At 46.7% G+C, this 17,110-nt stretch overlaps 1 protein-coding gene across 10 annotated transcripts in view; it reads right to left on the bottom strand.

Moving 5' to 3' along the window:
- The window catches only part of LOC134564917 (rho guanine nucleotide exchange factor 6-like), a 51,315-nt gene that overhangs the window by 7,648 nt on the left and 26,557 nt on the right, over window positions 1–17,110 (bottom strand). For 7 of the 10 annotated variants that reach the window (XR_010083708.1, XR_010083709.1, XM_063424206.1 and 4 more), the window contains 12 exons: window positions 15,983–16,077; window positions 15,221–15,316; window positions 14,261–14,383; window positions 12,811–12,949; window positions 10,916–10,975; window positions 8,652–8,798; window positions 6,676–6,762; window positions 5,631–5,709; window positions 4,227–4,360; window positions 3,822–3,947; window positions 1,017–1,037; window positions 120–213 (listed from right to left, as the gene is read on the bottom strand). Coding sequence is in view for 8 of the 10 variants with exons in the window: in XM_063424206.1 (XP_063280276.1) it covers window positions 120–213; window positions 1,017–1,037; window positions 3,822–3,947; window positions 4,227–4,360; window positions 5,631–5,709; window positions 6,676–6,762; window positions 8,652–8,798; window positions 10,916–10,975; window positions 12,811–12,949; window positions 14,261–14,383; window positions 15,221–15,316; window positions 15,983–16,077 (1,201 nt within the window). In the remaining 2 variants the exon portion in view is untranslated. The remainder of the gene's footprint in view (window positions 1–119; window positions 214–1,016; window positions 1,038–3,821; window positions 3,948–4,226; window positions 4,361–5,630; window positions 5,710–6,675; window positions 6,763–8,651; window positions 8,799–10,915; window positions 10,976–12,810; window positions 12,950–14,260; window positions 14,384–15,220; window positions 15,317–15,982; window positions 16,078–17,110) is intronic. The other 3 variants (XM_063424203.1, XM_063424202.1, XM_063424199.1) reach the window with 3 other exon arrangements.

The raw sequence follows: 17,110 nt of genomic DNA, 5'->3' as shown, positions 1-17,110 counted from the left end.
CAGTCCCTGCCATGGGCAGGGACACCTTCCACTAGACCAGGCTGCTCCAAGTCCCATCCAACCTGGCTTTGAACACTTCCAGGGATGGGGCAGCCAAAGCGTCTCTGGGCAACACTTACTTTTCCGGATAACAAACTCTTCATCAGATGGTTTTCTCTCAGTTTTCCTTTTTGGAAGAAATTTCTTCATTGTTTTTGGACTTTTGCTGGAATCCTACAGAGAAATAGACTCTTGTGTTTAACCAGAACCAAAGGCAGTTGGAACAGTGGAGCAGCACAGCTGAGTGCAGCTACCCATGCTACACACAACACATTAGAGAGCTACAAAGCAGACAATGACAAAGTTGGGGAAAATGATAGTTTTTGCCTTTCACATGTACCAGGTGTGACCCACTGCTCCCTGGAATAGCAGTGGGAATTGCACCTGCAGGTTTGGGCCAGGACAGGCTCCTCTAGTAAATTCAACTCTTCTCTAAAATCCTTTAGCCAAAGAATTCAAATACATTCATAGCACTTTTAGTCTGCTTACCAACTCTGTGGTCTGTGCTAGAAAACCCTAAAATGTGGTTTATTTCATTGACGTGATTTCTAATATAAAAGAGTTGGCAAATAGCTCTGCTTCTAAATTCCCACAATTTGAGAGTATAAATCCCACACACATATACACAGAGAACAGACAAACACACACAAAGTTACTGTTTGCTATGACTCCGTGAGTAAGAAACACAAGTTTTTATCTCCTTCACTCAGTTAAAAGTTGCTGATTTGGAGAGAATTACTGTATTAGTAGGTTACATGCAATAAGGATTTAAAGAGGAGGTATGCCAGGAGGGTTAAGTACCATAACACTAAATCCTTTCTGAGAGTTATCTCAAAATATATTTGCCAGTTGTTATTAACTATGACAATAACTTACTGATACAAAAAGGCAAAATTAAGGTCACGCAAGCACAAGAAGCATTAACAGGAACAAGCATTCTGTGCCACGACAAGCCAAAGAGATGTATCTACCCTTACCTTTAAAATATAAGACATCCTCTACAAAGAATATGCAAAGAAAGATGAGTGTGAGAGACTGATGATTTTTATCAAGTCCATTAAATCCACAATTCTAAACCACATATCAATGTTAGTCCTGCAATTAATGCAGCACACCCTCTACTGGTTTTAAAGCACTATCAACATGCAAAGGAGCACCTTGTCATGCAAAACTGAAAATTTACATGTGAGATGCAGGGTGAATGGGCATTAATACACTCTAAACACACAGAGAACATGCCTCCTCCATTAGTAGTTGGTCTCTGTGGATGTTGGTTGCCTAAACTGGCACTTACAACTTCAGGAGCCCCATGTGCCTGGCACCATCCAAGCCCCAGGGAGCACTCAGGGTCTGCGCTCAACACCAGTCGTAAGGGCCCCAACTCAGCCCAGTCAGGATGCCAGGATGCTCTGCCCACCCTGATGACAATCTCCATCTTCTCAAAGGGGACCTTCCATCCTTGCTGAAGACCTGACCATGTCAGGCATCAACACTGCAACATCTCGCTGCTCCACTGGCAGGGACGGGGAGCTCCCTGCACATCCTGTGGAGAATTCTATCCCTGCATCCCATCCCTGGGATGCTTGATCCAGGAAGACACTAGGCTCTCCTGCAGGTCTGCCCAGCAAAGTCCTGAACCCTGATGTTATAAAGCCTTCACTTCATGGAAAGCAGCCAGTTAAAAAAAAATTAGTAGAAGAAACGATCTGTAAATCTTTTTCCCTTTGCTAAACTGAATCAAGACACACCATTTTACCCACAGAACTTACCTGTTCTGTCATTTCAAATGATTACTGGAAACAGAACAGGAAAAATGACCCAATTTCAATGGAAATAACAAGAGTGAGGTGCGGTACACAAGCAGGGTCTGAGGTTTCCTGAGTACAGCTGGGTACAAGGAAGTGTACAAGACTGTGCCATCCCATCCTACACTATGAGAAGACAAGTAAAGTAACACTGGATGTCTAAAAATCTCTACTCTTTTAATCAAACTGTCTCACTCGCTTCCCTGCAAGTAACCTTTGAAATTTGTATTCCTTCATTATATCTTCATTATAGGAAGGTGCTTGCATGGAGCTGTCAGCATTGTTTATTTTGTGCTGTATTTGACATTAAAAAAACTAAAATAGAGTGAAATAGGGATTCTGTTTAGTGATTAAGCATTCCAGAGGGAGAGATGAGACAGATGTGGATCTGCTTGGGCCAACAACCAAACTTATTTCCCATCTGTCATAGCAGGCTTGTATCCATGAGTCTCTCCCCAGGCTCAGGCTGGATTGCCTGAGTACCAGGCTGTGCCTGCCCAGCTCTGCTGGACATGTTGGCCTTTGGGTTTCTACCAACATGGTCAGCACAGCTTGTTCCCATGGAAGCCACATTTGTGGTCCTATGACACCTTGCAGGATACCATCCAGCATGCTATCCCTTGGGACTCACTGTGGGCTAGGCCTCTGTGGCAAAAACCTCTCCCCTGGTTTCAACAGAGAGTTTAATTCCTGATAAGAGTGGCAGTGGACAAGAAACTGCAAAGGATCATGGTATTAATTATATTGCTCAATCTGTGGTTTTTCCCATAGAAAAATTTCTATTCTACCTCAAACCTCTACCTATATTTTTAATTCACCATGCAAGCAAGAAATTGTTTAGCCTCCATCAGGAATTAGGAACATGTGAAGATTATGGGTCATTTTCAGTCTGCTCAGTTGGTATGTAAACAATTTAATTCCCAAACTGAAATGTGTTACTTTACAAATTCTAAGAAATAAATGCAACAAGATGCAATGAGGCTACTTAAAATCTCTACCTGGTGCAGCAGACCCACAGTCCTGCCAGCTGCCAGACTCTCCATCCCTAAGTGCTGGGAGGGCTGAGGGGGTCCAAGCCCCCTCCCTGTCCCCATCCCCAGTGGGGCAGAAACACTCCCAGGGCTGCTGTACCAAGAAAGGCAGGTGACTCAGATCCACAGTGCTCACTCAATAAGGGGAACGTTACCTGAGGTACTGGTGAGTAATTCCAAAAATTTAACATGAGGTAGGGAAGGAGAGCACTACAGTTGTGGTGCAGGGTGACAACAGAGCTAGGCTGTATTTTGGGTTTTCCCACACCACCTCCCAGCTCCCAGGCTGGGATTCCTGCAGCTGAAGTCATCCCTTAGCTGCTGCCTCCCAGCAGGACCTTGCTGTGTAACACTTGGGTGGGTGGCAAAGGAAGGTCAAGTCCCACATCCTGCTCCAGCCACCAAAACAGGGTGGAAGACACAAGAAACATAGGCAGGCATTTTGCCTCTTCCTCGTGGTGCACTATTGCTTCTTAATCCTGTACCACTGAGCTGCTGCGACAGCTGTAACACATTCCAGCAGGGAGCAAGCCCCTGTCCAAGCTCAGACCAAGGCAGGAAGGAGGAGAGGAGGCAGATCCACCATGGCACTGCCAAAAGACAGGGCTCAATGGGACACCCAGATGTGGGACTGGTGACATCCAGCAGCTGAGGGTGCTGGCCATGACAGCCAACAGCAAACATCCAGTCTGCAAACACATGTATTCATGAGTCCTGTGTAGCACAAAGCCTGGCACAGCAACCACCATCCATCACAGGACTGGGACCAAACCGGCAGAGTCATTTCTCTCAACATTCCCAAGAACCTACTGTGGTGGTGGGTTTTTGCCTGGTCCCCTCACATCAACCTACATTTCTGTGCCCTTGCTGTGGGATATGAAACCTGGACACAAGGTCTAAGGATTGTGTGAAATCAGGGTCCTGGACAGGCAGGTGGGATTATTACCTCTTTGCAACTCAGTGCTGCTGATGGTCTGAGTGGAGGAGCAGGACGGAGGCAGCTCAAGCTCCAGGGCTTGAGGATTTTGGGAGGTTCCAGAGGCCCACAGATCTTCCCAGCTGAAATAAATGTCTGAGAAAATAGATGAGAAGCAAACCAAGACTGTTAACCTCCAAACAAGGCAGAGAAGTGGAGAGGGATGGACAAGCATTAAGATACTGAGACATCTAAGTTGCAACAAAAATAGGGCAGGATACATGTAAAATGGTACAAGCATAACATGGTCACAAAGCAAACTGCAGGATGTGTCTCACAGCTGTCATGTTATCTCAGTGCCAGGGTGCTGCTGAAACAGAGAGCTCAGGCAGCACTGAGGAACCCAGGCAGCAGAGGCCAGGAGGTGACACTTACCGAATGAGGGCTCCAGGACTGTGTTTTGGAGATGGTGCTGCATGTCCCTTTGGTCAGCCTTTGCAAGTGGTCAAGCCATTCGTGCAATTCCTGGCTGGTGCTGCAGGACACAGTAATCCGCTCCATCATGTTCCCTGTGGCAGAAGGTTAAATAACTGTCTTTAGCAAGTGGTAGAGACTCAGGAGGAAACACAGGGTGAGATCAGCTCGTCACAGCAGGAAATGGCTCCTCACAGTTTGCACAGTCCAATGGCTCCAAAAAGGCCAGGGCAAAGATAGAAACAGAATCATGGAATCATTAAGGTTAGAAAAGACATCTAAGATCATCAAGTCCAACCATTAACCCAGCACTGCAAGGTGCACCACTAAATCATGTCCCTAAGCATCTCATCTACAATGATGATGTGACTGCCCATCCTGCTCTGGGCAACCACTGACAGTGTGGGAGCTGCAAGAAATGCTAGGGGAACTGGTGAGATGAATGTGTGATTATTTAATGTTGGAGGTCATTAAACACAACACTTCCATGATTAACAGGATCCTGACACCAAACACCACCAGCGCAAACAGCTGCACTGCAGCCCAGGCACTGAGCATGAAATGACTGTGTATAGCTACAAGTAATGAGATAAACTGAAGGGGAAAATGGGATGAAAGCTCCCTGATGACCAGAACCATTAATCTGTCAATAAATGAGGTACTCAGAGCTACAAGGGATGGCTACTGGATGCAGACAGGGCACACCAGTGCAGAACAGTGCTACTGGGCTGAGAGATTTGTCCCATACAAAACACTATGGTCTCCAATGGCAGCCAAAGGCAGAGCTCCAGGGCATTTGGAGGAGACTGCCTCAAGCAGGACAGAAGTGCTCAGACACTCAGACAACACATGGTAAAAGAGCAGGAGGAAGATCATGGTGGTGATGCCTTAGGGCTGGGTTTTTCTGTTTTGTCTGATAGCACTGAGTGGTGCTAGGATCTTCACGGGGTGATGGGGGTAGGGCAGTCTTGTTCAAGGACATTGCCTCCAAGCTCCAGGCCCGAGCACAAACAACCTGGAAGAGAAGGGCAAGTCGAGAGGAGGGTGTTCGGTGATTCGGGGTTATTGATTGGACGGTGCATTGCTATATGCAAATGAATGGAAACTTGTAAAAGGGGTAAGATCTGGGGACAAGCCCCTTTTTCGTCTCCATCTTGGAAATATTCGGGCTGGGCCACTTCTGTGGGTCTGGAGACGCAAGGGCATGGGCTTGAATAAACACTCATTTTGTTCCTTTCACTCTGTCTAGCCTCTCTTTCAGCCTGAAGGCATCAGTGGGGGGTTAAGGAGAAGGAGGGCCGGTACTACCAGTGGCAACTGCTGTTTGCACTGGGAGGACTGCCCCAGGTAGAGGGCCCCACTGACCTGTGATTTCAAACACGTGCTCATTCCCTTGGGCATCTTCCAGCTTCATCAGTGTAATTCCTGTCAAAGGCAGCTTTCCCTGGGAGAATTGAAGAGCAGTCAGTGTCTGCAGGTGTTGTTCTGCTTGTTTCTGCTGATTCCTTTCTCTTTGGAAATTGACATTTAAAATTAATTTGTGAAGGCTTCAGACTGCATGAAGAGTCTCCTTTAATGTATGGATCTAGATTTCCCTGCACAACCAGGTCAAACCCCAGAGATGAGGCTCCCATGACAACTGAGTCATCCCTGCCTCATCTGCTGCCCTTTCCCTTCATTCAGTGCAAACCTTTTTTAGAGTCAAGTCAGAAGGATTATTTTCCCCTGGCTTTTTCTGAAAGCCTTCCCCATTCCTCTAATTTGCATGCTGAACTGCCTGCTCCACTTACTCCCGTCGATGGGTCAAGTCAGAAAACCCAGCCAAATACTTCCCAAATCTTTCTCATCTCCCTTGCTATGACAAATGACACATCAAAACAAGAGCATGCTTTTCCTGGCAGTATTGATGGTTTCAGACAGCTGGAGAGAAGCCAAGTTCTCAACAGCCATTGGATGGTATGGAAAATGGTAAAACACAATAAATGCACAGTTATACATAGTACCTCAGGAGTGGAATTTTCATGCTCTTTGCAGTGGGCTTTATGAATATTTTCCAGAGATGGCACAAAACTGAGAGCCAGCTGGCTGGTCAAAACCCTACAGCTAAGTCAGGACACCTTACACACACACCCCACTCTCAAGAACAGCAGGTAGAACAACAGGTTTTGAGGTTTTTCCTTTTTTTTTTTTAATTTCACAGCATTCACTTACCAAATGCTGCTTAACCAATTATCAGGACAAAGGCATTGACTATACTGGCACATTGTAAAGCCAAGTCCTGGTCCCCAGCCTGGGGTGTTTGCATCACAACACAGAGTTTGAAGGATGCAGAGGACTTGAATTTGATAAGAACCATCTGATTTGCTTTTTTACACCAAAGGCTTTGCAACTTCAAACTAAGCATGCCTACCTGATAGATGAACCCACTCATCTGTGGGCTGGCAGACAGCATCAGCAAAACATTGGAAAATAACAAGAAATACCGCTCCTCTTTCTCCTGGGGGGATAAGAATTTAGGTTAGTCCAGTGCCAAGGCCGTCTCTACAGGTTAATAGATCTGAAAAGTCCAAGAACATTTTAAAGTCTTATGCAAAGTTGTTTATTACATGAAAGCATATATCTGAAGGTGCGAGAGTCCTAACTGAGCGGTCTTACAATCGGTTGTGAGCATAAAGTCTTAGAAATAAAATACCAGAATAAACAGTAGTCTTAACATGGAATTTAACATAACATTCCAGCCTTAGGATAAAACAACCTCCAATTCCAGACCCCAAGCAGGGTTCCCAGCCACGGGGTCACAGTGGCAGGAAGGGGTCCCGGGGTCCCGAACCCTCGCAGAGTCCCTGGCAGCCCCGAACAGAGTTCCGGGGCAAGCGCCGCAAAGGGGAAAGGGAAGGGACGGGACTCCGGGGCCCTGATCACAAGCGACAAAGACCACAATAGATGGTACCTTTAGAATCCCATTTCAGCTCCCTGGCAGGGCGCCTTCCTCAGGCTGCAGAAGGTGGAGGTTGGATCAATAGATCGGATTGATCAATCGATACCTTCACTTCCAACACAGAGGCTTTTTATCCATAAGTTACAAATGCATATTCATATCTTTATCTACCCACTACCCAATCTAGGTGCAATTTTCTAAGTTCGTAAAACTACGAAAAACTACGAAAAGCAATATCAAAAACCTACGCATATAGCATATCTATTTAGTGCAAAAACTCTATCATACTAGCGTAAAAGTTCTATCTTGTTATGCATAATAACTCTATCTTAGCATATGTAAGAAACTTTATCTTATTTGCACAAAATTCATACCAAAAATTATAAACAGTTCTCTACTCTATTTTTGTTATGTCTAAACTCTATCACTAGGCCTGAAGCTCTGTACTTCTACACTAACAATTAGGCATATAGGGTATGTGAAGCTTAAAGCTGAAGCTTAAATCTCTACTTTATGTGTGTGTGGCTTTATATATTTTAATTTTTTCCTAAAGGTTTTAATTCAATCGCTGCAATTCTCACTCTCTGCGGAGGATCCATGAAAATATAGACTCCAACAGTCCAGTCTGCAATGCATCACAAGCACCTGCCTCTAGCAAACTGAACCTGTTGCAACTGGAATCCCAGCCTGTGAGATCATCCCCAAACCAACTATTCTGGCCTTTTTTCCTTACAGCATCTCATTTATGCACCAGTTTTCCCTGCATAGATTTTTGTCTGCATCCTGCTAATCCTCTTCCAATCATTGCAGAGTGCCTCAGAAGGCCTTATGTCCCCCAGCATCCCACATCCCAAACAAGAAAGACTTTTGAGACTAGATGATGCACCGGTTTGGTTTACAGGTCTTGCCTTCACAGGGAAAAATTGCTACAGAAAGCAATTCAGTGCTAACGTACTTTCCCACACTGAGCATGCAGCACACATGACTTTAGCACCACTGGGGAAGGTCTGTGTCAGGCACTGGTGCGATGCATTAGGACCAGTAAGACAAGAATCACTCCAGTTAATTCCAAAGCACAGTCAGCTCCGGGATGAGGCATCAGAGTAGCCCCCACGCTGCACATAGGGCATTTTTTAGTCACTCTCATTTCTCAGAGTAAATCATGGGAGAAAGAGGGAAATTAATGTGCTATATGACACTGAGATACTTCTTTTCTTGCAAAGTGTGTCACCAAAGGCCTGAAGCTAAGGCTACAGGGTGCCTGACTCACTCCAAAGATGTGCACAGTTTCATTGCACAGCTCTTCCCAAGGTAAAATTATTTTTCAGCATTATTTGTCATCAGTTTGTGGCCTGGAAGGAGAGGAGCTGCTGCCTCACATCACTTACCCTGGGAGCAAGCAGGTATTCAGACACAAGGTCTTTAGCCAGAAGGAACAACACACTCACCTCACTTCCCTCAGACTGCACCATAACCTGGGACATGTAGATGATGTTTCCCATCATTTTTATGTCCTCTCCTTCCCAGTGCTGGATGGATTCAGAAAGGATTTGCAGCTCAAGTTGTTTCCTCTTCTTCAGCTCCTGGCATTGTGACTGGGAATCACAGCAGAGCTTTGTTAGCTGAAGGGCAGGAGCCAACCCAAACCATCCCAGTTTCACCAGCAACACTCACACAGCCCTGTGGGCTCAGGGATGGTCATGTCATGGATCAGGAAAGCCTGCTTTGGTCCCATTACATCAAGTTTGTTAAAAAAATCATATCCTAGTAATTTATGAAGTAATGATTACATTCAAATGTCAAGGAAATTGCAAACTGCACTGAGCAAACTTGTCTTTCCAAACCAGCCCTACCTCTGAGAGTTCAGGGTCACAATTTCCAAACCAAGAGAGTTGCACTGTTAAATGTCTCTAATTTTGCTACTGCTTAAAGGGATTTTGCCCATTTTGTCCGAACAGCAGAGTTGAACTTGTAGCACTGCAAAGTTCCCACAAGTCAGATGGGTGGATATTTTCTAACCAAAATCTGGGAACCCAAAAGCAGGACTGGGCGGTGCTGTAGATTAGCACAAAAAAGAATCTTCTGAAAGTGCTGTGGAAAAGACTGCACCACTGCTGGGCAGCTGGGGCCTGAAGAAGCTCCAGGGAGTGACCAGTCTCTCATCAGCTCTCAGCAAGAGGACGATACTGACTGAACAAAGAGTCCTGCAAATCCAAGCAATACTTTCTTTGACCCCTCTGTCAACAGGGAAAATTTCTGCAAAGCCAAACCAGGGCTGTTTTCACCAACTGCTTGTTTTTTTCCAAACCCCTTTTTCTGACAGAGATTTTCCTCCTTTCCAATTCATTGACTATCCAGCTCTTCAAAGAGAGAGGCTGCACTGGGTCTAGTTTGAAACCATATACATTTGAACCAAACTGGGGGGGTTTACTCTGGTTCTACAACTGTTGTATGTTTTGATGGCTCCCTAAGTGTGTGAATCCAACATTCCCAGGATAAAAATACAAATATAATCCACAGGAGCTCATCACAGTCTGTGCAGAGGCACCACTGTGAATCACAGCGGCTCCTTGGTCCCTCCCTGCCTTTGTTCGGGAGCCTTCCTGGTCCTATAACAGGATCACATGCCCATCACAAGGGGCACCTCTGCCAGTCTAACCTCAAATCCACACTAAACCTCTTTAGTTGTGTCATAATGACATTAAATTACTCACCACCCAAGTGCACATTTCAAGTAAAACCATCCAGCACTTACGAGATTTCCTAAAGATTAATGACACCTTGTAATTTAAATGAGTTATTCCCCTACTAGCTTCCAGAATAAATGGAACGGGGGCTGAGTTTCTAAGTAAATGTAACATGATCACCCTTTCCTGTTTTCTATGAACTTTCTCCTCCCCATCTTTTATCTGCACTGCTAAACACTTGCATGTCACAAACGTGTGACATCTGTTGTGCTAAAGGAAGGAAGCTGGACCATATCTGGAGTGGTTATAGTGACAGGTTCTCTGTGGCTACAAAGAGAGACTAGAGCATTTTTAATAACTGAAAAAAGTTTTTCCATGTAAAACCTTTGTGCACATGGATGGCTTTTCCCCCTCTATTTCATCTCAGTGCAGCAGGACTTTGAGGGGTGCAGGTGACAGAGTTCACAGAAATAGGTTTGTTATCTCTGACTCATCCCTTCTCTCTGTTCCCCACTAATGGCCATGGCACCTGGAGCCACAAATTAATGGAATGTGGTCCAAGCCTCCTGATGCCCATGGAGCAAACCTCAGCAAAACAAAGAGTTACTGCATGGGCTCAGAGGGGAACTTTCCATTGGCACCAGCACTTGGGTCAGTCACAGCCATGCTAACCTCTCCCTCAATGAGCAAGGGGTGGTCTAGTTTCAGGTGGCAAATGATTAGGGAATGGAGGCAAGAGATGAAAGGGACCCTGCTGCCACCACGGTCCACACGTGGCTTTCAGTAATAGAGGAGAAACTTGGAGATCCACTATCTCTGCTCTGGGACCATAGAGCCAGCGTGCACTTGCTGCAGCCAGAGGAGCAGCTCTAGGCTTGAAATGTGAAATTAAGTTTCTTTGCAACCCATCTTTTCCATTCCAAAAGACCTTTTTTTCTAATGAAGAGACAAATGTCAGGCTTGACTCATTCTTCATGAAATGCAGACCTGAAATGAAGTGCTCTATTTTAAGAATTGCCACCTACCACAAGGGATCTGAAGGATGTGGAGGCTTTCAAAACATCTTCATGATCTGCATGCGCCTCCTAGTGAAGGGAGAACAAATTTCTCACCCATCAGCAGCAGTGGCACCCACCCTGAGCATCACCCACAGTCCCAGTACATTCAGGGCTGAGCATACAGGCAGCATGGGCTTCAGGAGGAGGTCAAAGTCCCCTAGGTACCTTCCCTACCATCCACTTCAACATGGCATGGCTAAAGGCAGCTATGCAATTCACTGATACCAATTTAATGAGTGTGAAGTGGCCAAAGCAAGAGTAGGTGTGATTTCACTTAGAACAAATCTGACTTGCAAAGAAAAATCAGTGAAAACAGGTAGTGGTGCAGGGTGCACCTTCAGGAAGGAAACTTCCATTGATGAGCCAGGTATTCTAGCCACTGCCCCATCAATGGTGGAAATCCATGAGCATCAAGGGGGTTTCACCTCTGGGTTTAAGGGACAGCATGTCTGAGCAGAGAGCTCTTGGGCCAGGTAAAAGCAGAATGGTGTCCCTTATCTCTGACCCCAGCTGTATGCTAGTACTCTCCCAGAATTTTCTCCTGGATCCAGGGCCCTGCTCCTTACCACCAAGTCCTCATGCCAAGCAAATCATAAGGTGTCTAGGTTGTGATGGAGCTATCCCTGCAGCCTGGGATTGCTCATCTGGAATGTGGGACGAGTGGCTGCCCTGAACACACCTGCCCCCTCAGCAGCTCTGCAGCAGTGCAGGGAATGCTGTGTTGTACATCCACACTGCTCACAGGCATCCTCTCCCCACAGCATCACAGCTTAAACCTCAGCCCTACTGATTTATGCAACAAAACTCCCACACTCAGCTTAGAAACTAAGAGAAATAGGTGACATGTGTGTCCCTAAATTCACTGCTGAATTGCCTGCAAAGAGCAGGCAAAGAGCACATTATCCCTGTTATGGGCATGGTGGCTGCAGCCAGGCTCAGCTCTGTCCCTGCAGGTCAGCTCAGCCAGGTGACAGGGTACAGGTAGGTCTGAAGTGTGCCTACCCTGCAGGCTCTCATGCCCTCTCCTATGCAGGAGTATCCCTGGCTCAAGCATAGAAGTTTTAATCCTTTGGCTTGATTGTAGGTCATGGATAAGTGCGCTGAATTAACTGGTAATTAAAATTGGATGAGGGGAAAAAGTAAACTTGCTTAAAAACAGACTTACCTCTGTTTTCTTCGGCCCCTTGCACCACCTGAGTTTTGCCTTCCTACACCTGGAGTGCACCAGCAGTGAGTAGCAGAGCTCCAATAGCAGAGATCTCTAAAGTCCCTGGGGCAAGAAATGTCCTGAAGCAGACCTGCTTCTTGCCAAGGAAGTCTCTGTGCCCCTGGCTGCTCTCCCTGCTCCCAGGGACTAGCTCTCCACCCCTGTGTCTGTGCTGGCTGCCAGATCCATGTCTGTCCATGTAGCTCTGCCTCTACCCAGGAGCACAACCCTGGGGCATGGGGTGAGAATGTGCCTGTGAGCCACAGGAGTGAGTGGCTAGGCTTAGAAATCTCATCAAATAATAACAAAAACACAGATTTATTATCGGCTGTGCAAATAAACAGCAGCTGCAGCCTGACCCTAGACTCTGCTTTTACTTGTGCTAGAAATAGCTCATCTTTGAGGAAGGACTGGGGTGAAGAGCAGGCAATGCATTTCCACAACATTCCTCAGACTCTTCCATCAGTTTCTCACTTTTAATCTGAAAGGAGGATAACGTCTGGGGGACTAGGGACATCTCCTTGGAGATGTGCTAAGTACTTTTAGCCACATGATGCTCAAATACCAAGAGGCAGAGGTGTCTCTTGAAACTCAGGGAGCAGCTCTGGCGGCATCAAGGGGCAGAGCCTGCCCAGCAGCTCCACACCCCACCTACCTCCATGTGCCGCTCCAGCTCCTGCAGCAGGGTCACATATTTATCCAGCCTCAGGAAGGGTTTGCTGAGGCTTGTGGTCAGGATGAGAATGCCTGGGCTGGCTGCACCCTGGTTCTCCATGAACTTCTCCAGCTCATCGCTATAAAAAGAGACATCAACAACAATGAGGGCTCTCAGAGCTGAGGGCTGTGTTTTGCTGCCTCCCACACTCTCCTGATGGCTAGGGCTCTGCTCTGAGCTGGTGTAGTGCCTCTTTAAAGGCAGCACAAACTCCCCTCTGAGCATCCCCAACCCACCACCAACTCCATGAAGCACGCAGGGAGCTTCTAGCCAAGCAAGACTTTTCTCCCCTGGAAAGCAGGAGAGGATGCTGTGTGGCCACAGGTGTTGGAATGCACAGCCCCTGGGGCACATTGGTGCCAGCAGCTGGTCCCCCAGCACAGCAAGATGGCACAGGGCCAGGTATCTGGTGGATGGGGAGAGGGGGAGGGGGGCAGGGGGCTGCATAGGCTAGTGCTGTGCTGGAGGAGGCTGCAGCAATGCACTGGGGCCCTGCTGGAAGCTGCGATGCAGATGTTTGCATGTACATTTCTCCAGAGAACATGGCTTCTGTGTGTCAGCACATTTGCCAAATCTGATTCTTTGGTTGATTTAGGAAAAGGGGTCAGACTGAGGAATCACACGAATGAGCAATTTGCTGGAGCCAGGCTTGTTGTTACACTGAATTAAAGCTGGATTTCAGCAGGTAAGTAAATACATTGAGAGTTCCCATTGCAGAATGGGAAGACTTAAACACTATGGATGTAGTCCTGGCTTTCCCATAATTGCAGGGAGGACAGCTAACCTGCATTAGGAATGACACAGTGGTAGCATCTTGGCTTGGCATGCTTTTGAGAAGGATATCACACAAATTCAAGTGTCTACTAATGTGGGTCATGTTGAAGAAAGATGTTATTAATGTGACCTACCAATGACCCTGAAAATCAACCATTTGGTTGAATAGAAGCTCAATTAATAAACTGGGTAACTGGGTGACTTGATGACCATCCTCCTTCTGCAGCGATGTGCCCCCCCACCATGATGCCACAGGGGAACACCCTCCCATTTGTCAGTGTGTGAGCACTTGAGCAGTGGGTCTGAAACAGCATCTGGGTCCTTTAGCAAGTAACAATCACAGAAGATGCTATTGCCAGAGCTGAGGTTGCTGGTTTGACCCGAGGTGGGAGTCCTGCATGTGCAAAAAGGAGCTGTGAGATCAGCTCTGAACATGAGCAGTGTGAGTTGTCTTCATGCTGAAGCTGAAAGGCCCTGCTGAAAAGCCCAAAGCCCCAGCAGCAGGAAATACCCTTGCCCTATTGTCAAAACACAGGTCAATAACCATACCAGGCCAAGTATTAATAACAAAAGTTAACTTTTTAAAGGAGTCTGAATCTCCTTCTCCATCACTCACCTGTGCTGTGTGAGGACATTCACTGCTGAAGGGTGGTTAGCACAGTACGTCAGGTATAGGGAGCGGAACTGGGGCATCAGGTTCATGAAACAGCCTCCCACATGCTGCTGGTTCTCAGGGAGCCTACAGACACCAACACACCAGCCATGCTAAGCCTCTGGATCTGCACCCTGCAGTCACAGCACTCTCACGGATCTGCCCAGGAACTACCCACTGCTCAAGGAAGTTCCCAGGTCACCTCATAACTGCAGCACTGAGCAAAATATCCACACCTGCCACCTGGGGAGGAGGAAGAGGGGGACCCTCAGGTGGGTCTGGGTTCCTGTGGTGCAGACAGTGAGCATCACAACCCATTATCAGCCTCAGGCAACCTGTGACTCAACCTGATATGTATCACCAGCAGAGCTACAGCTGAGATGATGAGGATGTAGATGTGCTGGAACAAGGGGCAGTGCAGGGGTGGGTCCCACTCTGGGCTGCCCATGAATATGAAAAGATGGAGAAAGAAGGAGAAGCCACGGCCTGAATATATTCCCAATATTCAGTCTTTCCTCATCTCTTTTCAGCCCTTAGCTAAGGCTAAACATGTCTGTCAGCCTCCCTGCAGGAAATTATCACCTCTAATAATTTGCTCTTTGCTCCCTGTCAATTCCCAATTTCCATCTTCATGCCTGCCAGATCTCCCATCCTGCATGTGTCTGCATTTTTGGGTTAGGCACACTTTTGTGTCAGGTCTAGTGACACTCATTCAGCAGATGCCTTAACACCAGCAATGTCAGAGTTCCTTCTACCTTCTCTCCTGCCAAAGCACTGCCTGCCACCTTTCCTCAGCCCTGTTATTGTCTTCTATATTTAACAAGTCTAAGACAGCAGCCAGGAGGAACATTAATGAACATCTTTCTATTATTTTTAGCTACAGTTGAAAAGTTTAACAACCTCAGTGCTATGACACAAACTTACTTTGCAACTTCTTCCAAGGCTTGGTTCAGTGTTTGCTGAAAAGCAGAGATTTCTTCCATGTTTCCCAGCAATGCCATGATGTCCCCGGCACTGAGCCTACAAGAGCCACATTGCCAGCCACCATCAGAGAAAAGTTGCTCTCAGGAGCACCCCGTTTTCATTGATCAGCAGCCCTTCCAAAAAGACACAAAATTTTCTCCTTCCCCAGATACAGCATTGGACAGAACACAAAATTCATGATCTGTGAGTTACAGATGAGAGTCTCCCGGAGAAGACTTCTGCTGACAAGGATTATCTTAATTGGATTTTAATAACTTAATCCCACTAATCTTCTCAGACCTTTAGCTGTCTAATAGACACAGACAGATGGGATTTCAGCCAGGGGTGGGGAGGGAGGTGTGTGCACAGACACAGTTTTATCTTCAGGGATTCATGCCATGGGTTTCCCTGTGGGAGGAGGTCCTACAGATAGGGGCTTCTTTGTTCCTTGAGTGAGGTTGGATGTTTCCAAAGCTAATGTGCCTGTTTCTGTCATCCTAAGTCACTCTCATACCGCCCTCATTTAGGCCTACAAGGCTGAGAGCACAAAAAATTTTCCCACACAAAGATTTTGGGAAGGGAGAAGTGACTGAAATACAGAGGCCTTAGAATACCACTCTCCCATCTCTCCTGACTGGACAATGTCTAAACACATGCCCTCTGTTCATGACACCCCAAGGCTCCCACAGTGTTCTCTCCACCTCAGATGCCCTTATATCTTACTTATCATAAGACTGGAGGGGTCTTAAGTAAGTTCCCAGAAGTGACTGTAGTTCCTTCGCATAATCTCGTTCTGTTTCCAGAATATTTTGCAACACCTAGGGTGAGAAACAGAGCACTGAGAAAAGATCTTTGTACTAGCAAATTAGTCAAAAGAACATAACATCAGCTTCCAAGTCTGGAAAAGCATGGAAGTGTTTTTTAAATCCAGAAATTACATTTCTTAATGCAGAACTCAGAACACTCAGGAAAGTCCTGGTGGTCAAATACGGAGATTTTACTTTGCAAACATGGGGAGGCCTGGAAAGCAGGTGTTAAAGGCTGCACCAAGGATGGCTTCTGTAGCAGATAAAGCCAGGGCACACCTCATTGCCACTTCAGGGATGTAATGATCTGGGTTTGGTCCTGGCAATCCATCTCAGCAGCCGGTTTGTCTCTGGCTACACAGCAGGCAAACCCAGTGCCTTCACACTCCCAGTCAGCACTCCAGTTTCTTAGTGTGGATAAGCTCTGGAGACAGTGGAGGTGGTTTCCAGCTCCCTGGACATACTGCTTCTGCTTTGCTTTGCTTGAAATATATTTAGACATACTGATGAGCAGGATTAAGCTCCAGCACTGAGAACCAGGGATGCTCACATGAGGCATCCTCACTCTCTTACATCACAGCCTGGATACAGGGGGAAGGTAACTGCCACTGCTTTGCCAGACTTCCTTGCTTTGGCAGCAATATGTAAAGGAGGGGATGTTTCCCCACCCCTTCTGCAGCAGCAATTCATGGCCTGGCAGGCTGTGAACCTGCTCCAAAGCCAGGCCATGAGCTGTGGCAGCTGCCCATTCTCCAAGGGCTGCAGCTGCTGGCAGAGGCACAGGACAGGCACCTTGGGGTGTAACATCTCTAACCAAACCCAAGAAAAGGGCCAGAGCCCTGATTTGGCTTGCTTACACCCTGACATTATCTCCCCACCTTTATCAACAGGAAATGCTGTGCCTTATCCCCCACACTGATCAGAAAACTGCCACCTCTCCTTAATTATCTCAATTGTCTACTTCAAGTCTCTACTTTTGACATCTTGCAGCCACTTCCATTTGTGGTTTATTGTCTCAACGGCCTTGAATCAAGGGAATAGAAAC

This window comes from Prinia subflava, assembly GCF_021018805.1.
Source record: "Prinia subflava isolate CZ2003 ecotype Zambia chromosome W unlocalized genomic scaffold, Cam_Psub_1.2 scaffold_22_NEW, whole genome shotgun sequence".
Taxonomy (NCBI): domain Eukaryota; kingdom Metazoa; phylum Chordata; class Aves; order Passeriformes; family Cisticolidae; genus Prinia; species Prinia subflava.
The sequence above is the reverse complement of the archived record's forward strand: the minus strand, read 5'-3'. Positions and strand labels throughout refer to the sequence as shown.